The sequence below is a fragment of the Marmota monax genome, unplaced genomic scaffold (assembly GCF_021218885.2).
Source record: "Marmota monax isolate L192 unplaced genomic scaffold, Marmota_monax_Labrador192_F-V1.1 WCK01_AAM20220418_F8-fsc00077, whole genome shotgun sequence".
Classification (NCBI taxonomy): Eukaryota; Metazoa; Chordata; class Mammalia; order Rodentia; family Sciuridae; genus Marmota; species Marmota monax.
The window spans coordinates 1,666,162-1,692,091 of NW_026694610.1; the positions used below are offsets into that span (position 1 = coordinate 1,666,162).

Below are 25,930 nucleotides of genomic sequence, written 5' to 3' on the forward strand. Positions count from 1 at the left end.
TTTAAACAATGAAAAGTTTATGGAACCAATTTGACAATTAATAATATATGTAGGACAGGGGATATAGCTCAGTGATAAAAGGCTTACCTAAAATGCCAAGGCCATGGGTTTGATTCTCAACCATAAAAATAACAATAATAGTAATCTAAACTTTAAGGTTTTTTTATTATTCCACCCAGATTTGGTATCTATGTTCATACTCTTTAAAGTTCTTAATAATTAGTTTAGTATTCACCTTCACTTTAAAGTAATTTTTAAAATGCACAGATTTAAACATATCATATGGAATACTTTTTAAAAATCCCATTGAGCTGGATGAAGTGACAAAAGCCTATAATCCCAGCAACTCTGGAAGATAAGGGAGGAGAATCACAAGTTCAAGGCCAGCCTCAGCAACTTAGTAAGGCCCTAAGAAACTTAGTGAGACCCTGTCTCAAAATAAAAAATATAAAGAGCTAGGGATGTAGCTCAGTGGCAAAGTGTCTCTGGGTTCAATTTCAAGTACCAAATAAATAAATAAATAAAATCCCACTGATTTCAATAGGACATAGGACTTTTTCATGGCCTAGGAACAGATAATTGCCTCTTATATAATATGCTTTTTCTTTGAGTGGGGGGGGGGAGGGGGCAGTACCAAGGATTGAACTCAGGGGTACTCGACTTCTGAGCCATATCCCCAGCCCTATTTTGTATTTTATTTAGAGACAAGTCACACTGAGTTGCTTAACGCATCGCTTTTGCTGAGGATGGCTTTGAACTCACAATCCACCTGACTCAGCCTCCTATATAAGCTTTTAATATCAGGGTCTTTGTCTAAATTGTCTTAAGAACACTTAGAAAAATAATAGTTTAAGAGAAGCCTTCTGAGAGAATCAGGCACCTGGATAATGATTTTGAGCAATCTCTGGCCATATTTGAGCCTGATGGTGTGGGTTCAATATCTTCATTTTGTCTTCTTAATTCTTTCTCTCTGTTCATTTCTTCTTCTTTTTCTCTTGCTTCTGAAAAGATTATTTTAAGAAATTCCAACAGTTAGACTTCAAAACTTAAAATGTGATTTAGAGTATTACCAACAATAGTAAATTAGCCATGGCACAGCCACGATGAAGAACAGTGATAGTTCCTTAAAAAATTAAACAGAATTACCACGTGATCCAGCAATTTACTTCTAGAAAAAAATATATTCAGAAAAATTGAGGGGCTGGGGATGTGGCTCAAGCGGTTGCGCACTCGCCTGGCATGCGTGCGGCCCGGGTTCGATCCTCAGCACCACATACAAACAAAGATGTTGTGTCCACCGATAACTAAAAAAAATAAATATTAAAAAAAAATTCTCTCTCTCTCTCTCTCTCTCTCTCTCTCTCTCTCTCTCTTTAAAAAAAAAAAAAGAAAAATTGAAAGCATAATTATACAAAGGTGTTTGTACATCCACGTTCATAGCACCATTATTCACAACAGCTAAAATGTGGAAGGAACCAAAGTGTCCATCTACAGAAGAAAGGATAAGCAAAATGTGGTATATCCATACAATGGAATATTATTCAAGCCATGAAAAGGAAATTCAAGGATGCAATGCTGAGTGAAACAAATCAAAGAAAGATAAATACTGTATGTTACCATTACAAATACTATATGATGCATGAGGTGATACAGAGTAGCTAAAACCAGAGACAAAGGACTTGGGGGGAGGAGGAACGAGAAGTTATTATTTAATAGTTTTAGTTTTATGTGATGAATAGAACCAACAGAGATGAATGGTGGTGATAGTTGCACAAAACTAAAAACTTAAAAATGGTTATGATGATCAATTTTATCTTCTATTTTACCACAATAAAGTTAAAAAGAAAAGTTACTAACTAAACGATCAATAGGAAAAAACTGAACAAAATTACTGCACGACAACATAAAATGCAACCTATAAAAACAGATGGAAAATGTAGAAATGTAGAAAATATTAACAGAGTTGCAATGCAAATTAGCATGTGAATAGTCTATGAACCATGAAGGCACAATATAAAATGATAAAGAAGGTGATATGTAAAAAAGACTCCAAAGGTGAGATTTTAGGTAATTTACTTGTTACATTTTAAACCAGAAACTGTGCTTTTTTCATTTCTGAATTTCCTACACTGGATTTTTAGTCAAGACTACCTACCAAAATTCTAGAAAATTTTCCCCTTTATTAGATTTCTAGAGTTGTTTATTTTAAAAAGGAAAAAAAAATTATTCACAAAATTTAGTTTTTTTCTTCTGGTAATCTCACTTTGCAACTGGAGAGGGCACTTAGGTAGGAAAAGAATTATATGGCACACACTTCTAATCTCAGGTACTCAAGAGGCTTGGGCAAGAGGATCACGAGTTGAAGGTCATCCTCAGCAATTTAACAGAATCCTATTTCAAGTTAGAACAAAAAAAAAGGGCTGGGATGTAGCTTAGTGGTAGAGTGTTCCTGGATTCAATCCCCAGTACTGAAAAGAAAAAGAATTATATAGTTTGATTCTAAGTTGCTACTCTTAATAACCTGAGATAATCTTTAACATTTTTTCCTTTGTTTAATAACAAAATACAATATTGTACATCCAGTTAAGCAGTAGCAAAGGACATTTATTAACTGCAATGTTGTATTCTTTAGTGTCTTGTTGCTGGAATGTGAAAGAAGAGAAACAAAGAGATAACCAGCAAGTATCAACAAGGAACTAGTCTTTCAAGTAGAATCTGGAGGATAAAATCTCTCTGGGAAGAGGCAAGGCAAACTATAATTCCAGCTCATGTTGATTTTCTCTGCTACCCACTGAACTGAGATGGGTAAAAAGAGTCAATAATTCTGTATTCTTCTATGGATGAAGCTGAATTTAAAAAAATAAAATAGAAGCATAGTATCTAGAATTTAGATTGAGCCAGTTTGGCTCCTACTCTCTTTCTGCTTTCAGTCATCCCTCCAAGACTTACACGTTGAGGGGACATTCGTACTCTCAGCTTATCCCATAGGATAAGCTTGGGGCCAATTCTGTCCTTAATAAGGAAGATAACGATGCAGAAATTTTATTTGCTAAATTATTAGCCTCATTATCTTTTCCTCGCTAAGAAAATAATTTTCTCCAGATGGGAGGCATCATTATGCTTCAGGCAAAGCTGGGCCCCTCCCTATAGCTACTACTTTTGGGTAACAATTTGTCTTAAAAAAAAAAAGGAGGGGGGGGGGCATGGCTGGGATTGTGGCTCAGCAGTAAAACACTCACTCACCTAGCATGTGCAAGGCACTGGGTTCAATCCTCAACACAACATAAAAATAAAAGTATTGTGTCAAACTACAACTTAAACAAAAGATTAAAAAAAATAAAAGCATCCCATATGTATACAACTTTAAGTTAACAGCAAACTATCCAAAACAACTGTCCCATCTAGACAGATTCACAGAAACTGCAGATTCCAATAAATGTAATTCAGCACCTGAAAATTTCACTATAGTAACTACTTAGTAGGAAGAAATAAGTTAAGATAAAATGTAAAGGAAATAAGATTACTAGAAATATAAGTTAAAACAAATGTTTTCTAATTGTGATATTCTCTTTACCCACAGTACTTAAACCTTGCTGAAATGATTCATTTGGCTTCTTTTTTTTTTTTTTTTTTTTTTTTTTGAGTTGTTGATGTACCTTTAGTTTTTATATACTTATTTATGTGTGGTACTGAGGATTGAACCCAGTGCCTCACACATGCTAGGCAAGCATTCTGTTTTGCCACTGAGCCACAACCACAACCCCACTTTTGTTATTTAACAACTCACTTGGGGCTGGGGATGTGGCTCAAGCGGTAGTGCCCTCACCTGGCATGCGTGCGGCCCGGGTCCCATCCTCAGCACCACATACAAACAAAGATGTTGTGTCTGCTGAAAACTAAAAAATAAACATTAAAAAATTCTCTCTCTCTCACTCTCTCTTTAAAAAAAAACAAAAAAACTCACTGGCCTACCAATTTCATAAAAATTTAATTTAAAATCTGTTTAATGGCAAAATACTAACGAATAAGAAACTAGATGAGACTGTTTCAATTACATTAACTACATTTCTCCACTAAATATTTAGGGAAAATGGGCTGGGGCTATAGCTCAGTAGACAGACTGCTTGCCTAGCACACGTGAGGCACTAGGTTCGATCCTCAGCACCACATAAAAATAAAGATATTATGCCCATCTACAAGTGTGTGTGTATATATATATACACACACACACACATATATATGTGTGTATATATATATACACACACACACACATATATATGTGTGTATATATATATATACACACACATATATATTTATATATTTTATATATATAAAATAAAGGTATTATGTTCATCTACAACTTCAAAAAATAAATGAAAAAAAAATATTTAGGTATGTGGGGCTGGGGTTGTGGCTGAGTGGTAGAGCACTTGCCTCACATGTGTGCATGTGTGAGGCACTGGGTTCAATTCTCAATAGCACATATAAATAAAATGAAAAAAATAAAGTTTCCATCAACAACTAAAAGAAATTTTTAAAAAATTAGGGATGTAACTACTACAGATAAAGCTGTTAGGCACAGTACATATGAAAACAAAGAACAAAGTTGTAGCTTTAGACATTAACAATATGCAAATAAATTTATAATTTATAGTTTTATAAAAATACAGGTGAGGAACAACTATGATACCCAAGAGATATTAAAACAATTCCAAGGAAAAGTAAAACATAACATAGATTCATAAGATGAGGAAGAATTTAGCTGGCTGGAGAGAAAAAATGTTTCAGGGGAAAATAAAATTCTTCCTAAAGCTTGTCTAATTTCTGAAATTTCTGCAACAATTATCTCTTTTCAGGTTCATTAAGTCATCCACTGACATTAGATTCAAATCCTACCTTAAAATAGTTTCTTCCATCAAGTAACAGAAAAAAATTCATAATTCACCCAAAGCATAATCACACCCAAATTAAATACCTGAATAAAAGAAAATGTTTCTTCCCCATTTATTTCCTCATGATTTTTTAAGGGGGTCTATGTCTTTCATGTCTTATACCTTTCAGGAACATACAGGACATGTTAAAACAATTTGTATAACTTCCATACATTTCTTAACACATATTTTATTAAGATTTTATAGTAATTCATTCTTTCTACTAGGGCATTTAGAACCAAAACAGTTCACATCCACATACAAAGACAATTACACTTACTATTAAGAGTGTTAAGGTCTTACTGCCCCATGTGTGAACCAATGCCCAGGTAAAGACCCCAATACTAACCATGAAATTAATAATGCCTATATTTAACTTTGCCAATTTTAAAGTCAAATTGTATGTCAATCCAATTGTCTGGATGTAATTTAATTGCCAAATTGGGCAAACACAAAAATAATGTCTTCCAATGAATAACTTCCCAGACAAAAGATTACTAACATATTCCAATAAATTATCCCAAATTACATTTTCCATTTACATACTACAGCTAAGCAGATCTTTCAAACAGACATCAATGTAGATTCAGGTGTTAAAATCAGGGATAGAAACAGCAGTCCAAGTCCAAGAACATAATACTAAATCAAGAGAGTTTAATACATTTAACTTGTTAATAAATATTAAGAACAGTCTTGAGACAATTTTTCAGAAATGTAAAAATCTAATGATTCCCTGAAATTTCTCTTAGGTAGAGTACATACATGTTTTATGAAGAAAAATTATAGGATTTAAAAATAGAAATATACTTGACTATTTACAAGATAATATGCCCAACATACTAATCCCTTCAAGAACCCCCAAGATAGATCTTATCATATCCACCTAACAGAGAATTTAAGGATTAGATGTTTGACAACCCATCCAGCTTTAGTCATCTAGTAGATTGTGGGGCTGAATTTCAAACCTAAATTCTCCAGCTCCGTATGCCAAGCTTTTTCCAGTGGATTGTGCCAACCTAAAATATTTTCCAGATAGTCAGGATTTTTTTAAAGTGTAGTATTACAATTCTAAATCCAATTCAATTTCCTCAAATATATACTAAGAATCTATTTTGCTGGGGACTACAAAACTTATATTGCTAAATAAGATATATCTCCCTGTTCAAAGCATTTTTTTTTTTTAAGTAGTAGATGGACACAATACCCTTATTTTGTTTATTTATTTTTAATGTAGTGCTAAGGATTGAACCCAGTGCCTCACACATGCTAGGCAAGCGCTCTACCACTGAGCCACAATCCCAGCCCTGTTCAAAGCATTTTGTATGACATACGTAAAGAACTAAATACAATATACCAAAATTTTGACAGTATAAGCATTCATAAAAATGTTTATAAATGCTTGAAATGTTTGTAAATATATCTCAGAGAACATACCTTTGTATCTGATATTAAAATTGATTTTTTAGATGTGATAATAGCATGTGATATACAATATGAAATATATTTGATCTTTGTCCCCATATCCAACCACAGAGCTCCTAAAATCTTAAGAATTTCCTGAGTTGTCCGAACTGTCTTTTGTTATTCATTAGGAGCCCCTTTTGATCATGTAAACCAGTTTAAGTTGAGATAAAGTACTGTAGGTCCCCTAGACAGTCTCAGGATAGAACTACTCTGGGAAAAAAAGGGGGTTGGCTAGAGATAAGTTCTATAAAACCTCTTGAAAACTATAGTTGAACTTCAAGGTTACTGAACATGTGGAAGAGCTTAGGGATTGGTGTACCCTGAATCTACCCAAACCCATACCTTGCCCACTACATCACTTCACCTGGCTGTTCATCTCTATACTTTAGAATATCCTTTATAAACCAGTAAATATTAAGTAAAGTGTTTCCCTAAGCTCTAAGAGTTGTCCTAGAAAATTATTAAGTACAGCAGATGGGGGTTCATGAGAATGCCATTTTATAGTCAGTGGATCAGAGACACAGGTCACAATCTGGGACCAGCAATTAACATCTGAAGTGGTAGCAGTACTGTGGAGGTTTCCAGGTAAGTAGTTTCAGAAATGAATTGTTAAAAACCCAGTTGGTGTTCATATAAGAATTGCTTGATGCCAGAGGAAAAACTCCCACACATTTGGTGTTAGACATGAAGTATGTGAGAAAAGGAAAAACAGTTTGGTTTTTCCTTTCTTTTATAAAGTATTTTGGTTAAGGGCTGGGGTTGTGGCTCAGTGGTAGAGCACTTGCCTAGCATGTGTGAGGCACTGGGTTTGATTCTCAGCACCGTGTATTAATAAATAAAAAATAAAGGTCCATTCATAACTAAAAAAAAAAAAATTCTGGTTTTTTAAAAGGATCCTTATTGCTTTATGATATATGCTTAAATATTTATAGATAAAACAGTATGTCTAGGATTTGCCTCAAAGTAATCAGAGAAAGGAAGCAAATGGAACAGTAGCTTGCTTTATTTGTTTATTTATTCTTTTTGGACTGGGGATTAAACCCAGGGGTGCTTTATCACTAAGCTGTATCCCCAGACCTTTTTTATTTTTTTTTTGGAAACAGGGTCTCGCTAAGTTGCTGATGGTCTCGTTGAGTCTTGCCTTGATTTTGCAATCCTCTTTCTTAGTCTCCCAAATCACTGAAATTACAAGGCTGTGCCATCAAGCCCAGCAATGAATTGTTACAGTAGTTAAAATCTGAGTGATAGGTAAATGGTAGTTCACTACTGTATGTATAATTTGAAATTTCACATAATGAAGATTAAAAACTAAATAGTGTATGCACTTAGCTGCCTTTTTAACACACACACCAAAAAAAAAAAAAAAAAATTTTCTTCAAAAAACCAGAAATATGTTGTTTCAAGCTCACAATCTAAATGTTAGATATTGCTACTAAACCATTTATCACTTTTAAACCAACAATGACAAGTACGATAACAATATTCATTTAAATTGAATTTTTTGAGGAGTCCTGTCTGTCTGATTGCTAGCCTCTTCTCTAGTATAAGAATAAGCTGAATCAGATCCAAAGAAAGCAGAGGAGTCAGTCTTCTCCGAAAACTCTGAGGTGGTACCTAGAACTGCCAACCATCTGGTATCAAACCAGTCTGGAAATTAAGGCCTTCATTAAATGTCTGATACAACTCATTAAGGCAGGGATTCAACAGCAGCAGCCACATTCACTGTATGTCTCAATTTTCTATACTGTCTGGGTCAACAGTCAGTGGTGTAAACAGCTCTGAGAGCCACCTCTGGCCCAGCCTTCCAAATACTGGTTCCGCTGTAAGCAGGAAAGAAAAAAATGAAATGAGAGTCAGACAGAGGTGGGAGGAGAAGTAATAAAGAAACTGCTATTCTGATTCCTATAAATTAATTGAGAATCCTTATTTGTTCACAGAACACACTTTAAAAGATTTTAGAATGCAGACCTTCTTATCCTATTTAGGTGCAGCTTTTACCATGTTTAAAAAGAAAAAAGAATTAAAGTTCTGCTTGTAAAAAAGAACCAGCACATATGGTCCCTTAAACAACTTTGAAAATATTTTTCTGTCTTTTAACTGTCAAAATAGTCTTGCTAAGTATATACAGTATTTAAACCAATAAAAGGAAAAGGACAAATATCTGAACTTCTTACCCAGTGTCTTCCGACTTCTTTCCACAGCTGTTCTTCGAGTTTGCTCAAACATAGCTTCCAAGTCAAATGTGCGAGCTTTTTTTCCTAAAACAGGAGCAAATGACAGATTATGACTATCTTTTAATAAGCTGGCCAAACTTCAGGTATTTAATAATTACTGGCTGATCAATAACCACTTAGGCTGTCTACTTTCTATCAAGACTCCAAAATAAGAAGAAAAAAATCAAGGAAAAAGGAATTTAGATTACAGAGAATTTTTTTTAATTTAACATTTTACTTTATTTATTAAATGTGGTGTGCTGAGAATCAAACCCAGTGCCTCACCAGTGCTAGGCAAGTGCTCTGAGCTACAGCCCTACAGAGACTTTTTAATGGTAACCTCAAATACTAGGTATAGGTTGAATATCGCTTATCCAATGCTTAGAACCACAAGCATTTCAGATTTGGGGCTTTTTCAAATTTTGAAATATGTGCACAGATTTTACTGGTTAAGCATCCGTAATTCAAAATCGAAAACTTTTTGCACACTGTCATAATGTTCAAAAGGTTTGAATTGCAGATGTTTCAATTAGGAATGCTCAACCTGTAACATTAAATGGCCAATTTCCTTTTACTTCCCTAATTTATCTGGATCCTTAACCATGGTGTGTTGAGCAGAATGGAGAATGTCCACACCTCAATCTCTAGAACATGAGAAACTATTCCAAGTGCATGGAAAAGGGATTTTTCAGATATAATTAGATTATAGGCTTTAAAATAGGGAGACTTTTCTATTCAGTCCATTTTAATCACAAAGCCCTAAAAAGCAAAGATGAAAAACAGATATGTTTTCCAAAGAGATTCAAAAGCAGGAGAAGGGCTCAAGGCACTGAAGTTGGCTTGAAGACAAAAGGACAACATTGAAGAGAACTCCATGTATGCTAAGGAGGTAGGAGACAGCCAGACAGAAAGGCTGCAAGGAACTGTATTGAGCATGGATGCAGATTTTTCTGACACACACCAGATCCTCCAGATGAGAGAACAGGCTTCCCAACACCCCACTTCTGCCTTGACACCCAGAGCAGAGAAAGCAGCACAGCTCACCTGGACTTCTGACTGATAAAACAGCACCAATAATTATCGCCTAGTTCTAAGATGCTAAATTTGTGGTAATTTGTTACAGCAGGAAAAAAATATATAATTACTAACTATATTTTTAAGCATATTATCTTAAACATAGTATTAAAACTCCCAAAGAACCAAACACTAAATGTGAAATGTAAAGCTGTAGAAATGGGGATGATCCCCATAACTTTCCCCTACTTGGCATAAACATCTGGACCATTCCTCTCACTCTTGAGTAAAGGAATGTAATACTGGATTGTAGGATTTATTAACAATGTAACAATGAACACAACCAAAAGCCTTCAGGTTAAATCCTCAAACATTGGCCCTTAGTGCACCTGCAGTCCCAGCTACTTCCAGAGGTTAAGGCTAGAGAAATATTTAAACTAAAGAGTTCAGTCCCAAACAGGGCAACATAATAAGACCACCCCCATCTTTTAAAAAAATGGCCCCCAATGTGTAAGTCCCATGTTTAATTATTAGCAATACAATCAATTCATAACGGTGAAAAATAGGACACCAAAAATTTGAGAGTTTAAAGAAATTATGAAGAATCTCAATGTTTGAATGAACCACATGTTCATTTTAAAACACAAAGTAATTTTAAAACACAAAAGTAATTTTAAAACACAAAATTTTAAAACACAAAGTAAAAAGAATAAACATTTTTCACATATCACTTTTTTAAATGATAATTCGTATTCTGCATTGGTAGGGTATCATAAGAATGGCATTCCTACTATAAACTGCTGACTTTGGTACATATTGAAACACCCTTTCTAAAAGGCATTATGGCAGTAACTGTCAAGCAGCTTTTAAAAATGCATACTCATTTTTTTAGATACTTTTTAATATTTACATTGTAAAAAAAAAAAAGTTGCCCTTCTTTTAGAAATCTACTCTATAGAAATACACATAAAAAGCCTTATAGAAAAAAGAAAAGTGTTATTCATAAAAAATGTTCTTTTAGCCTTATTTTTAAAAAATTTAAATTACAAACCATGTAAGGGAAAGTTAAAAATATTACACATTACAGCACTATTAGTCTATTATCCACTCATTCAAAATCGTGTTTTGGGACAGCAGTATAACTCAATAGTAGAACATGTGTTTAGCATATATGAAGCCCTTGATTTGATCCCAGCATTACAAAAAAAAAAAAAAAAAAAATTCATGTTTTGGGAGAACATTTTACAATACATGAATCCTCAAAATATTGTCTTTCGTTATATTATAAATTGTTGGGTACAATAGTGCATGCTCGTAATCCCAGCAACTTGGGAGGCTGGGGCAGGAGGATCTAAAGTTTGAGGCCAGCCTCAGCAACTTAGAAAGACACTGTCTCAAAATAAAAGATAAAAAGGACTAGGGGGCTGGGGTTGTGGCTCAGCAGTAGAGTACTTGCCTAGCATGTGTGAGGCACTGGGTTCAATCCTCAGCACCATATAAATATAAAGAAATAAAGTATTGTGTCCATCTACAACTAAAAATATTTAGAAAAGAAAAAAAAAAGGACTGGGATGTAGCTCAGTGGTAAGCATCCCTGGGTTCAATCCCCAGTACATAATAATAATAATGTAAATTTACACATAAGTATATTAATTTTCTTAATACAGAAAAACTGAGAAGTTTTGTTTTGATTTTTAGATCATGAGTGATTTTACTTTATTCCTTGTGATTTACTGTGTTCTCTAGATTTTTCTGCTATTAATAAGTATTGTTTTTGAAATTAGGGGGGAGGGTTTTAAAATTAAAAAAAAAAAGACCTGAAATGAAAATAAATATTGTAGTTACCTATTTGTTGATCTGTGCTCACGAGAAGATAGTAAACATGTGGCTGAAGACATGAACTGAATAAATGAATTAAATACATTAGCCTGACATTTGTTCCCAGCAAAAATGGGATGGAAAAACAATTTACATTTGATTTTTACTGAGGGCAATGCTTTAAACCGATGACTACATCTTGTTGAGACCCTTTTCTTTACCCGATAATGTGCCATAACTAGGGTCCACACAAAGACTGAAGTAAAGATTTTTGGAGGAAAAAGAAGCAAAAGGGACCGAACAGGGGCTGGGGCTCCATGGCAGAGTGCTTGCCTAGCACTTGTGAGGCACTGGGTTCGATCCTTAGCACCGTACACAAAAATAAGCACATAAAATAAAGGCATGCTGTCCATCTACAACTACCAAAAAAAAATTTTTTTAAAGGGACGACACAGGGCTAGGGTTGTGGCTCAGTGGTAGAGCACTTGCCTAGCATGCGTGAGACACTGGGTTCGAACCTTGGCACCACATAAAAATAAAATAAAGGTACGTGTCCACCTACAACTAAAAAGTAAATGTTAAAAAATATTTTAACAAAAGGGGGATCGAGAGGCTGGGGTTGTGGCTCAGTGGTAGCGCGCTCGCCTAGCATGCGTGAGGCACTGGGTTCGGTCCTCAGCACCACATAAAAACAAAATAATGTGTCCGCCTAAAACTAAAGATACATAAATAAATAAATGTTTTTTTAAAAAGGGGGATCGAACAACAATTATAATATTACCTAATGACTTCCCCCGCCCCCCACCTTTCTTTTTTCCAAAAAGGCCATTTCTTAGCTCTGTTTCAGGACGCAAAGAGACAACTCCTTCCACCAACATATGTTCTCCTCTGAGTAAGTCCCAAAAACTGTACCTTTCTTTCAAGACTTGTCGGTAAGTGTCGTGTGCACTGGTCCCAACAGAAGGGAAGGGTAGAAGACGAATGAGGAAAATATCGAGAAACTAGAGAGTCTACGCTAAAGCTAAAAGGAGTTGGCACGCCACAAAGCGCAACGCAGAAGTAACAACTCGGCCTTCTCTCCTGACCTTCAGTTCTTAAATCCTCTGCAAAAGGAGACGGGGCTCTGCCCCGGCCATTCACTCACCGAACCCCGTGAAGCCCATGGTAACTGCCAGCTCTGGGTCGGGTCCCGACGCGTCTGAGCCTGTCACTGTGGCAAGAAAAAGGAGAGGAGTTCCCGTTAGTGCGGCGCCTGGCACCAGGGACAGCACGCCCACCCACCCCGGCTCGCCTTGCCGAACGCACCTTCACTGGGCCCCGAGCGCTCCATGGCAAGCCGCACAGAGAAACGTCCTGCAGCTGCAGCCCACACCGGTGCCGCACTCAGCCTGCAACCGCGGAGGAAGTCTCGCCTCCGAGTGTCAGCGATGCCGCAACGCCAAGAGCGGCGCCTTCCGCAAAGGCAAGGAGGCTTTCCGAACAGCGCCGCCCTAGCGGGAGGGCGGGGAAGCGCCGCTCGAGCGGCGGGAAAAATGATTTGGAATTTCTCTAAAACCCATGACTCTTTTTTTTTTTTTTTTCCTCCCCGACTACTGGAGATTGAACCCAGGAGTGCTCTACCTTTGAGCTACATCGCAGCCTTTTTTATTTTATCAATGAGACATAGTCTCATTGAGTTGCCAGGCTGGTCTCCAGCTTATGATCCTCCTGCCTCTGTCTCCAGAATGACTGTGATTACTAAAGTGTGTCACTAACCCGGGCAAAACCGTTGACTTCTTCAGATGAGTTCGCCGCCCAGATGAAAATCCTCACAGAATATAAAAAGAAGTCAACAATCTCCTGTTCTTTGTGTTTTAGCCTTCTTTATGACAAAATTCCCACAGTTCTCTAATTTTAAATATTTCTTAAGGAAGAAAGGAGTACTATCTCCTCCATTACCCAAGAGTACTCAAAAGAAATAAAAAAAAAAAAAAAAACCGCGAGACTATGAGTTGTCAGAAAACGCTCTCAAGCTCCTGAACTTAGTCAAGCTTAATGCTTGTTTACAGAGCAGAGCAAGGGTCTCAAAACGATTTTTGCGTGTATTTATTGTATTTCCAATTCCCATTGGCATTGATTTCTTTACAGTTTGACTCCCTATCTATACTATGAATTGACGGTATATTATTTATCCTTATATTTCTGGAATTTACTAAAGCTGTGTGTACTCCTAATAAATTGCTGAATGAAAATGCATTCATAAAGGTACTCATTAGCCCCACTTGAGTCTCCTAACTCATATTATGCTTTATCTGTACACACTAAATGATAATGATCAAGCCTAATATAATTTCCATTGTTCTTAGAATAAATATAAAAATTATTAACATGGGGGCTGAGGATGTACCTCAGGGGTAGAGCCCCGGCTTAGCATGAACAAGGGCCTGACTTTGATCCCCAGCACCAAAAAAAAAGTTATTATCTTGGCCTCCAAAACTTTCCTGCAGTACAGCTAAGCAAGCATCAGTTACTTAAACAGAACTTTGTGAATACAGTTTGTTATTAATCCACACCCTTAACTATAAATAGCTATTTCAGTTTAGTAGTCAAGGGTGGTAGGTGAAGCATTGAGATGATATATAAAATTTTAGACTACAAAGTACTAGAGGAAAAAGAGAAAGGGAAGAGAGGTATCAATCAGTAGGAACAGCTATTCATGATCATCAGAGAAAAGTCACAAGAAGATGTATTTGCTTTTGATAAAGAATACAGGCTCCGTGGTGCACACCTGTAATCCCAAAGGCTCAGGAGCCTGAGGCAGGAGGATCATGAGTTCAAAGCCAGCCTCAGAAACAGGGAGGTGCTAAGCAACTCAGTGAGACCCTATCTCTAAATAAAATACAAAATAGGTCTGTGGATGTGGTTCAGTGGTTGAGTGGCCCTGAGTTCAATCCTGGATATACAAAAAAAAAAAAAAAAAAAAGAAGAAGAAGAAGAAAGAAAGAAAAAGGCAATAATTGCACTAGCAGTGACTTCTACATTAAAGTATTTATTTGTGTGAAACAAATTCATAATCATAGCGTTTAAGTGTAAGAGGGAAAATTTGATTTTCTTGGAGCAAATGAACTTAATTTATATATTAATCAAATATTTAAGAGGTAATATAGTGTTACATAGATGAGTTCAGTAACCACAATGTCTAGGTTTAAATCCTATTTGTTTTGTTTTCAATACTGGGGATCTAATGCAGGGCCTCTGGCATGTCAGGCAAGTACTCCACCACTGATTTATATCCTCAAGTCCTTTTTATTTTAAGATGGCACCTTGCTAAATTGTCCAGACTCACCTTGAACTTGGGATCCTCTGCTTCACCCTCCCAAGTAGTTGAGATTATGTAGGTGCACCACCATGCCTGGTTTTGATTAAATAATTTTGGGTTGGCCTCTATGTACTTCAGTTTATTCATCTGTTAGGTAGATAACAATAGCACTCATCACATTACAGTTTTTTCTGGTGATTGAATGAGTTAATCCTCATAAAAGAATTAGAATAGTGTCTGGGATATATTACACACTCAGACACAAAGCATTACAATTTCCATTCTAATAAAGAGATTTTTTAAAACCTGAATACCTATCAGAAGCTTAATCAGATTCAGTCAACTTAAAATCAAGAATAAAGGAAGCTACTTGAGCAGTGATTTCACAGTGTGAGCTGAAGACCTGCTTAAGGATGTCCATGAGATCAAAACTATTTTCATAAAAACGCTAAGACATCATTTACTTTTTTCACTCCATTGACATTTTCACTGATGGTGATATTAAAAAATAAAGTGAGACATATTTAAATATGAGAGTTTATTTCAGCAAACAATGATTCATAAATTGGGGGGCAGGAGACCACAAGCCCTTCAGGTCTTTGCCCAAGGGGCACAAGGGAAAGGCTTTTATGGGAGAGAACATGGAACTAGAGCGCAGAAAATATTTGACTTGTGAAACTGGAGCAGTAGCCTTATTTGAATCATTCTAATGAAAAGTCTCATTTAAACTTTAGTTGGCAATTTGTGATTACTTAAGCTTAAGAGGTCTCTAGTTTGGAGTCAGCAAATTTCTGATTGGTGTCAAATGTGACTGTTTACACTGAGTTGAGTTTTGCTTTGTGAACGCAAGAACTCAGGGAAGTCAAACTACCTCAGTCTAGTGGCCTTTTCTTTTTTCAACAGCAATATCTTTTTATTTTTATATTGTAGTTGTAGATGGACAGTATGCCTTTGTTTATTTTTTTTACTGTGGTGCTAGGGACTGAACCCAGTGCCTCATACATGCTAGGCAAGCACTCTGTCACTGAGCCCCAGCCCCAGCTCCAGTCTAGTGGTCTTCTAATTAATAATTTTAAAGGTGGGTAAAACTATTAGATCCATAACATAAATCAAGGGAGTGGCAAGCAAAATGCTGTAGTAGTCACTGTATTTTTTTGTTACATATCTACCATAAACAAAACCAGTTTCCCTTAATAACGTGCTTAATAAAGCAATAAGCATTAATTTTATTAAATCTTTATGCTTGAGTGTATGTCTGTCTAATACTTAGGTGGTAAAACATAGAACACGACTAAAATATCAAAATATGATGGTCCTCTAAGAAGAAAATCACTTGTATTTGGGTTGTTAGAATTTTAATGAACCACCATTTTTGCCTGATATGGTGACTCACAAAGTATAGTTATTCAGATATACGTATTTAGGAAATATTTTCTCCAGAATTAATGAAATGAGTTTGTCAATTCAAGGAAAATGACTGTACTTGTTACCAACAGAATTAGAATTTTCAAGAGAAAACTGGAAACTTCAAAAACTCAATAGCCACAAAAGATCACAAGAGAAGAAAAGAAAACTCAATAGCTCCCTTCAGTTTGACATTTTCCAAAACTTTTTTTTTTAATACTGGGGATTCAACCAGTGTTGTTTTTTTTTTGTTGTTGTTATTTTGTTTTTTGATTTTTTTTTTGTACTGGGGACTCCCCCAGTGTTTTTAATTTTTATTTTGAGACAAGATCTCTCAAAGTTCAGACTGTTTTCAAACTTGCAATCCTCCTGCCTCATTCTCCTGAGTCACTGGGATTAGACATAGCACCACAAGTAGCCTTAATTTTTTTGTATAAGTTAGGTAATGATATTAACATGATAACTTTTTCTTTTGGTTAATTAAATATCAACATTGGAAGTTCTGCAGAACTCAGTGAACCAATATTTCCCAAGTAATCAGCACATAATATACAGAATCATGTGGGGATAAAACATCAATTCAAAGTACAAGGCAGACCAGTGGATTTTAATTTAACGAAGAACAAAAAGAACTCACTGGGGCTGGGGTTGTGGCTCAGTGTTAAGGCGCTTGCCCAGCATGCATGAGGCACTGGGTTCAATTCTTAGCATTGCATATAAATAAATAAACAAAATAAAGTCCATCAACATCTAAAAAATACATATTTTAAAAACTGCTAAAAGTGGTTTTTTTTAAAAAAAAAAAAAAGAATTCACTGATGGGAGCAAGGGAGGGTATGTGTCACTGACAGTTTCAAATTCCACATCGCAGCTAATCTTTAAGAAACTACCACTTGTAAAGTCTGATCCAGTGCCAAAGAATATTCACAAGTGTCTAAAGGGCTATTAAAATACTTCTTTTTCGGGCTGGGGATGTGGCTCAAGCAGTAGAGCGCTCGCCTGGCATGTGTGCGGCCCGGGTTCCTCAGCACCACATACAAACAAAGATGTTGTGTCTGCCAAAAACTAAAAAATAAATAAATAAATATTAAAATTCTCTCTCTAAAAAAAATACTTCTTTTTCCAGTTATATAATTGAAACCAGCTTTTCTTCAGCTAAACATATCTTAACCTATTGACAGCAGATGCAGACATGAGAATCCAGCTGTCTTGTTAAGCCAAATATTAAAGACATCTGTAAAAATGTGAAATAATTCTGTTCTTCTTACAAGTGTTTTAGTTTTTAAAAGTACAATGATTTCTCATAAAATATATGTTATTTATATTAACATGGATTTGGTCTGTTATACTTTTAAATGAATTTTAATTTTTAAATTTTCTTTCTGTGTTATTAACAAGTATAAATAAATAAAACCCATACAAAACAGAGTCTCCTTGGAATCCTGAATAGTTTTTAAGGTAATAAAGAGATCCTGAAGCCAACAAGTTTTGGAATCTCTGTTATAGAAAGGAGGTCAGCATAGCAAACTTTTCCTGTAAAAGGCTGAAACTTAGGTATTTCAAGCTTTGCAGTCTTGGATGTGTGGACTCAATTCAGCAATTATAGAGGGAAAGCTGGCATAGACAATTTGTAAACATTAAACATTACATTACCCCTCAGGACCATTGTTTCTGTGGGAAGTATTAGACCAATATTGCTAGATTATCCAATTTATAGAGTTGAAAATTCTCAATAGCCTATTTTGTGTCAAATTAAAAACTGGCTCCAGGGACTGGGGGTATAGCTCAGTTGGTATAGTGCTTGCCTCTCATGCACAAAGCCCTGGGTTCAATCCCCAGCACCATTAAAAAAAGAAAAACAAAAAACCAAGCTCCAGGCCAAACAATCACATTTCAATCTTAGATCTACCAAATATAAGTAAGTTGACAACTGGAAAACCAACTGCCCATTTATGCATCAGTAATAAATATTCTGATTACCCCACCCACCCCATTTTATTTTCCATTTTCTCAGTTACCCAGTGGTCAACCACAGTCCAAAAATACTAAATTGAAGGTCGGTGCCCTGAGAAAACTTTGGGCTAGGGTCCAGGCCAGAGGCTGCTTGTGTGGAAGTATTCACCATGTTGCTGCCTGTCCTTGCTCCACACCATCATCATTCTGGCACTCATCTCCAGCCTCCTGGACTGGTTTCATTTTCTGTTCTGAAAGGAGGAGATGGAGATGACCCTGATGGGGCTGCAGTACTCAGGCAAGAGCACCTTCATCAATATCAGCATGAAGCGCCCACGTCCAGATAATTCTAAGGCCTGTTCTTTCAGAATCAGACTTTTACCGGGACTTTTTGGCCAACCCAAAACATTCCTAAAAGGGAAACCCAAACTGCTTGCCATATGTCACCCTCTCTCAGTCTGAAGCACCAGAGCAGTCATTGCCCATTTCCCTTATTCAGAGCGGGGGAATGAGACTGGGGCAAAGGACAGATAGCTGATTATCAAAGACAAGGCAATAAATAGATAGCACTTCCCCAACAGCAGATTGCTAACACTTCTGGGGAAAGGGAAGAATCACACTTTCAACACAAGCAATCACCCCCTGGACAGTTCTTTTTCTGCCTTTTGGTCAGCAGGCACTAGAAGAAAGGAAACCTAAAAACTATAAAGGGGTAAGATACCCCCACTCCCACAGGGCATGAGCTCTGGGTCCCCTATTCTCCAGGTCTCCAGAGAAGTGCCCCCCATCTCCTGTCTCTTAAATAAAATTTACTTTTTACTCTTTCCTTGGCACTTCTTGGATGTTTAATCTTCAACACCAGAGGAATGAGGACCCAATCCTGATTTTTCAGACCTGTATCACAACCATACATCTAACTACTCATCCTTCCTGTCTTTCATCCATCAATGCCTCCACCTACTTGCTTATCTGTCCATCCATCTATTTGTCCATCCATTCATCCATCCACCCACTCAATCAGCAAAAACAAACAACAACAACAAAGAACCATCAACCAACATTAAGTGAAAAACTTCTAGGTGTTAAGTTCTGTACTAGGGCATCCAAAATTAAATAAGATCCAGTCCCTGTTCTCACTTAAGATAGTTCATAGGCCAGGAGAAGTGCTTATAGCATAGAAGTTTGGACATGTGTGGGGCTTTGATGTTTATCATGGCCCTTGGTTCAGTGTGGTTTGTGTCCTTATAAGGAGAAGCACAAGCTTTTATTCAGTATGACTTGCTTTATTATATGATTATTTTCCCTCCTATATAGTTGATTCTAGTGAAACATTTTAATTCCCTTACCTCTCACTTTGGGTATGCTCTATTGGTATTTCTTTGTAGTTCCCATGGGGGTTAAATTTAATGTGAGAAAGAGATGTCACTCTGGTGTGAATCTACAGCAACTTGACTTCAGTAGTGTACAGATGTGGCTGCTGTGCCTCTCCAACCCTTCCCCTTCGGTTACTGATGTTACAGTGCTATATATGGTATTTATTCAATATCTAGAATAAAATCGGGGTGTTTTTAAAACATTTTTTTGTAGTTTTAGATAGACAGCATGCCTTTTATTTTGTTTATTCTCTGCCACTGAGCTACAGCCCCAGCCCAAATTGGGGTGTTTTGATACATTATTCTCTTACATCTTGTAGAAAACAAAAGAAGCACTAACTTTTATAATTGTCATGAATTTGCTTTACCAGGGATCTTTCTGTCTTCATCAAGACCTGAATTCCTATCTAATGTCCTCAGTGCAACCTGAAGGACTCCCCTCACGCAGGGCATATCTAGTGGAGACCAGCTCCCTAGGCTCTTGTTTATCAAATGCTGTGGTTTGAATGTTATTTATCTCTCCAAAATCCCAGTTGATAGTTGAGCTTCAATGTAACAGTTCTGAGAGCTGGTTAGGCCAGGAAGCTCCACCCCCAGGGATGGGATGTGCACATTAAGAGAGCTTTTCCAGCATATGCAGGGACCTGGTTCAGTTCCCAGCACTGTGCGCGGGCGAGCACACACATACACACACACATCCATTTGTGAAGCTATGCACAATGATGCATGGCTGTGTTTTAATTAGCTCCTTTGTCACAGTGACCAAAACACACAACAAGAACAACTTAAGAGTAGGAAAAGCTTCTGGAAGCTGCCATGAGAAGGGTGTCATGCTCCTTGACCCGAAGCTGGAGAATGTGGTGGTGGATGCCAGTAGCAATGACAAACTCATTGACTTTGGCTTGAGCACCAGATTCACAGCTGGAAAGAAACTGAACAGGTCCTGAAGCACCCTCCTCTATGTTGCCCCAGAAGTCATCAAATGGAAGGAAGGGGCCCCTGACTGACATCTGGAGTCTGGGAGTCATTCTCTAGTTTATGCTCACAGGGAAACACCCATTTATGGCAAGCACTGGTAAGGAGGTCAAGGAGCTGATCACGCAAGGAACATATAACATTCCTCCACATGTTTCTGGGGGAGCACAGAGCCTGATCAGTGAAATTACTGACAATGGACCCCATGCAGAGGCCTACCACAGAGCAGGTAATACAGCACCAATGGCTGAGCCAGGCCAAGGAAGCTTCACCCACTTCTAATGAGGCACTCCCCAAACTCCCGGGTACCGCAATTATGAAAATCATTATCAACATGGGTAATGACCACTATAATACTTGGGTGTCCATAGCAAGTAGAAAGTATGACGTCGCGATGGCTAGGAGTGCATCTAGATGCACCAAGAGTCTCCTCTGCTCCTACCTGCGATACCCATCATAGATTTTCCCTGGGACACTTCCAAACATGTCATAGCTACTTTTCCCTGGGACACTTCCCCCTGCCCTGTTCTTTGCTCTTTCACCCATGCTTTGGGAGAAAAAAAAAAAAACTAAATTGAAAACACCAGAAATAAACATTTGTAATTTTTAAATCAAGTGCTGTTTTGAGCAATGATGTAATCTCACATCAACTACTGTCTGTCCTACTGTAGACATGAGTCACCCCTTGGTCCACTGTATCCACTCTGTCTGTACTACTGTTATGGCGTCACAGTACTTGTGTTCAAGTAACCCTTGTTTTACTTAATAGTGGCCAAGTGCAAACTTTCATGATAGTACACTATTACAACTTTTCTCTTAATATTAATCTCTTACAGTGCCTAATTTATAAACTAAACTTTATCATGGACAGGGAAGAACAAAGTGTGTGTGGGTGGATGGGGTGTGGTACTACCCAGGGTTTCAAGCAGCTACTGTGGATCTTAGAACTATCACCTCAGGTTGAGAAACTAATATGACTCCATTTTAAAAAATAAATAACAGCAGCTTCTACCTCAAGGCCTGTCCTAAGGAAGGGGGCGTGACCCTTGTCCTTGGAAAAACCCACAGAGCACTCCTAAGCACATACCCACCCTGCTGAGTTGTTTGTCTGTAAATAACAGGAGAGGTCTGAGGCGCCAGATGTCCCTCAGTTAGGCTAGGTGAGGACCCATAGCAACCCCCCCAGCAACCTCCAATCAGGATGAGACAGGGAGAATACCTGGAATGCTAGATGACCCCCAAGTAGTTTATGGTGGTTGATAACAAGTTGGGAAACCATGTAGTTTAGCACATACACCCCTCGTGGCCTAAACCAATCAGTTCAAAAGAATCCCCTTCTTGTACTAACCAATCACCCCTACCCATCTTGTTCCTGCCATTGAATGTGCTAATCAATGTTAACAGTTGTTTGATTTTCCAGAGGTATGGAATGATTTGCAGTGTGATGTAGTGACGCATAGAGTATTCCCCAAAAACCTATAAAATCTCACTGAACAAAGGACCCAGACTCACTCCCTGGGACCACTGCATCGGGAATGGTTGTGAGTCCAGGCTCCAGCTTGCAATAAAGACTCTTGTGTGCTTTCATCAGATTCAGCTCCTGGAGGTCTATTGGGGTCCCACGAATCTGGCATAACAAGATAAGGGGGACTACTGAATATTTTCCATAGGGTCAAATTATAAGTGTATAGACCATAAATGTCATAGAACTTTTGATATTCAGAAATTCAGCCAAGATTTTGAGGCAGTTACAAGTAACTCAAACTGGCATGGTGGCACACACCTTAATCCCAGCAGCTCAGGAGGCTGAGGCAGTAGGATTGCAAACACCAAGCCAGCCTCAGCAACTTGGGGAGACCCTATCTCAAAATCAGGACTGGGGATAAAAACAACACTGGATTCAATCTCCAGTACTGGGTAGGGGGTAATTCAAATGTTAAATGATCCATTTAGAGTAATTCAGTTGTTGATTAAACAAATTATGAAGAACTGGATGATGCTTACTTAGGTGAGATTCTCAATAAGGACTGTTTTTGAAAATGGGTCCCTTGGGGCTGGGGCTGTAGCTCGGTGGTAAAGTGCTTGCCTCAAAAGTGTAAGGCACTAGGTTCGATCCTCTGCACCACATAAAAATAAATAAAGATACTATATGTTCATCTACAACTAAATAAATATTTAAAATAATAATAGTAAAAAAAAAAAAAAGAAAATGGGTGCCTTGATTTATCCAATTTGTTTTCTTTAGGAAATGGAGTTTCTCGGCTTTCTTTGCACCTCTCATTGTCCTACTGCAGTTTTTAGACACTAATCAGAAAAATTATAGTGATGCGTTTGAATAGCTTCGTGTGAAACACCTGAGAACAGGAATGTTGTGTTTGATATTCTCAGCAGCAGGCTGAGATACAAAATAGATATTCATTGTCCTAAAAGAACTGGATGATCTTTTGGTTATCTACTTTATACCAATCCATGCACTATGTACTGGGGATAAAAAGATGAATTATAACAGTCTTTTCCATCTGTGTAACAGGAGAGAAAATGCACACAGTGACCCCCGTGTACAAAGCGAATAACTCCTTAAACAGCTAATGTTTTACAATAACAAAGCCCAAAAGGAAGATACGCAAACCCTAACGAATTTTAATTTACTCCACCGTCCATGAGAAACACAGTGAAATTATGGTTCACAAGAAATCTGTCTCAAACAATTTACCAATTCCTAGCCATTGTTGGAAGTTTAGAGCACGAAGGTAACTGATCTGCCCCCCAATCGCAACACCCACCCACCCCGCGCGTACTCTCAAATAACTGCAGTTGCTGGATTCCGATTTCCGAAGCTCGAGGCCAAGGATCCGCACGCGAGGACACCCACCGCAACCAGAACAGCCCGATCGCCCGCCTCCGCACCCCACTACCCCGGCTCCTCCCCTCTTTCCTCTCCCTATCCCTCCCGACCCCGCCCTTCCCACTCCTTTCCTACCCCTTCCCCTTTCCCCCTTCCTTCCTCTATTTCCTGGACGACCTATCCCCACTTTTCCCTAGCCCATTCGCAGGGCCTTCACCCGGTTCCCTCCAAAGAGCTTCCCGCCCCCTCGCTCCGCCCCCAGGTTGCGTCCCCTTAACTGTTTCCTCCGCCCAACTCCACCACGGCGTCTTCCAGTTCCCTCCCGGACGAACCGGAAGTGCGTCATGACCTGGCGCCCGGGAGCTCGTTAGGCGCGCGCGCCCCAAGCAGCCTAACTGAGTTAGCTTCTTGGGTGTTCTCGGCTTTCTCCTTAGGATTTGACTATTTGTCGACTCTGTTGTCTACGATTTTCGGCATGCCGTCTTCTTTGCTGGGCGCAGTGATGCCGACCTCTACGTCGGCCTCAGCCCTGCAGGAAGCTCTGGAAAATGCGGGGCGGCTTATCGACCGTCAGTTGCAAGAAGACCGCATGTACCCGGACCTTTCTGAGCTCCTGATGGTGTCTGCCCCAAGTGAGTGATCGGTGTCCATTTGGTGCCCCTGCTTTCTCAGCCGGAAGGGCTGTCGTCTGGCTCCAACTTGGTCTTTATCCCCGAAATTGGTCCCAGCGAAGACATCCTGAGGTTTAGAGCGCTGTTTATTGCGGTTTTGAGAAACAACAAATAGCCTCTTTTCGGTTCTTTTCCTGTACTTAGTTTCTTCGTTGTAGATATTTGAGAGGGTAAGAATGAAGAGCAAGCTACCCCTAGCCCTAAAGATCTTCTCACTACCCTCGAGTGTTTATCACCAAGACCAGATGGGAAAGAACTCCTGATCTAAGTCCCATCTTTGTTCATTCCTTGTATTAACAATTGAGCAAATCAAAAGAGCAAACAGTTGATTTGGAAATTTACTACGTTCTTTCAAAGATATGTTTTACTGTATATACAGATGGTGTAATGTGTAAGTGCTGGGAGGTGTCATCTACCCAGTGTGATAAAGGAAAAGAACAGGGAAATCGGTAGTGTAAATACACAGGGAGGGTAAGGCAAGGTATATTGTCAACAAAAGAGAGATGAGTGGCAAGTTATTCGTTTAACGGTTTTTAAATTCTAACCTACTCCACCGGGCTTAGGGAGTCCCATCATTTGATAAAAAGAGTGAGTCCTGGGGCTGCAGTTGTGGTTCAGTTGTAAGAGCACTTGCCTAGCATGTTTGAGGCACTGGGTTCAATCCTCAGCACCACATAAAAATAAATAAATAAAGTAAACGTATTGTGTCCATCTACAACCAAATAAATAAAGAAAGAAAGAAGTGAGTCCTTTGTGAGTTGGAAATTGGAGAAAAGCAGAGATGTTTAAGAGAAGTATAGATGAGATTTTTGAGCAAGAACCAAGATTATTTAACCAGGATAATATGTGCAATGTAAACCAAAAATACCTTTGACAATTTATAAAAATCTCTAATTGAGATACTTGTAATCAGAAATGTTAGAAACAGACAATATTTGTCCCTGGCAGACCTTTACAAGTGGGCTTGTTTTGTAAAGTCGGATTGGCCTATTAGCAACTGTCATTTCACCTTGGCCTCCTTAGGTTTGAAAAGAAGATATAAAAAGAGTCCCTCTATTCTAGTCCTCTTAAATATCAGATCCCTTTACAAACACTTTCCTCTTTAATTTGATCTCTTTCCCTTCTTTTGCATCCTATTCTTAATGTCTTTCTGAGCTGCTCATGCCTCTAGTCACCCTGAGCTTAATATGTCTTGTATAAGAAGCCCTTTCTTCAGGATTTTATTATACGCTATATAATTTCTAGCATATTCATTCTTTATCTAACAAACTTCTTCCAGACTCCCTGGAAAAATATCTCTGAAGGGCTGGGGTTGTGGCTCAGTGGTAGAGTGGTAGAGTGCTTGCCTAGTGTGCGTGAGAGAGAGAATGGGTTCGATTCCTGGCACCACATAAAAAACAAATAAATAAAAGTATTGTGTCCATCAACAACTAAAAAAAAATTTTTTTTGAAGTCTCTTTGAAGGCTTTCTTAACCATTCCCATCCTCACTAAAAGTATTAATTCCACCTTTTGGAATTTCATTTCCATTATCATGTGCACTGTTCTATTAAAACTGTTGTGTTTTTTTTTTGGATTAAATGGAATGTCTAGAATTGGCTTTAAAAAGAATCCATTGGAGGAGTGGACGTAAACATGATTGTGCATATTATTGGTAATTGTTGAAGGTGAATAATCAGTACTTAGGAATTGATTGTAAATGTTTTTTTAACTTCCATAATACATTTAAAAATGCTTTATATGTCAGCTTCTCCTGACATTTTTTAGTTATACATGGGCACAATATCTTTATTTATTCATTTTTATGTGGTGCTGAGGATTGAACCCAGTGTCTCACATGTGCAAGGCAGGCGCTCTACCACTGAGCCACAATCCCAGCCCCTTCCAGCATCTTTAAAAAAAATTTTTTTTTTTTTTTTTTTTGGTGGTGGTGCTGGGGATTGAATCCAGGGCCTTGTGCATGCAAGGCAAG

General features: G+C 37.9%; 2 protein-coding genes across 3 annotated transcripts in view; one reads left to right on the forward strand and one right to left on the reverse strand.

The window, feature by feature from the left end:
• Wdr70 (WD repeat domain 70) overlaps window positions 1-12,880 on the reverse strand; it is a 307,105-nt gene extending 294,225 nt beyond the window's left edge. For both annotated transcript variants that reach the window (XM_046422290.2, XM_058572058.1), the window contains exons 1-4: window positions 12,746-12,880; window positions 12,585-12,650; window positions 8,570-8,653; window positions 881-1,001 (exon numbers count right to left, since the gene is read on the reverse strand). In XM_046422290.2, coding sequence (XP_046278246.1) covers window positions 881-1,001; window positions 8,570-8,653; window positions 12,585-12,650; window positions 12,746-12,770 — 296 coding nt within the window. In that variant the 5' untranslated portion in view covers window positions 12,771-12,880. The remainder of the gene's footprint in view (window positions 1-880; window positions 1,002-8,569; window positions 8,654-12,584; window positions 12,651-12,745) is intronic.
• Window positions 12,881-23,638: 10,758 nt separating this feature from the next.
• Window positions 23,639-25,930, forward strand: part of Nup155 (nucleoporin 155) — a 61,271-nt gene continuing 58,979 nt past the window's right edge. Inside the window, exon 1 of the mRNA XM_046422330.2 lies at window positions 23,639-23,920. Coding sequence (XP_046278286.1) covers window positions 23,764-23,920 — 157 coding nt within the window. The 5' untranslated portion in view covers window positions 23,639-23,763. The remainder of the gene's footprint in view (window positions 23,921-25,930) is intronic.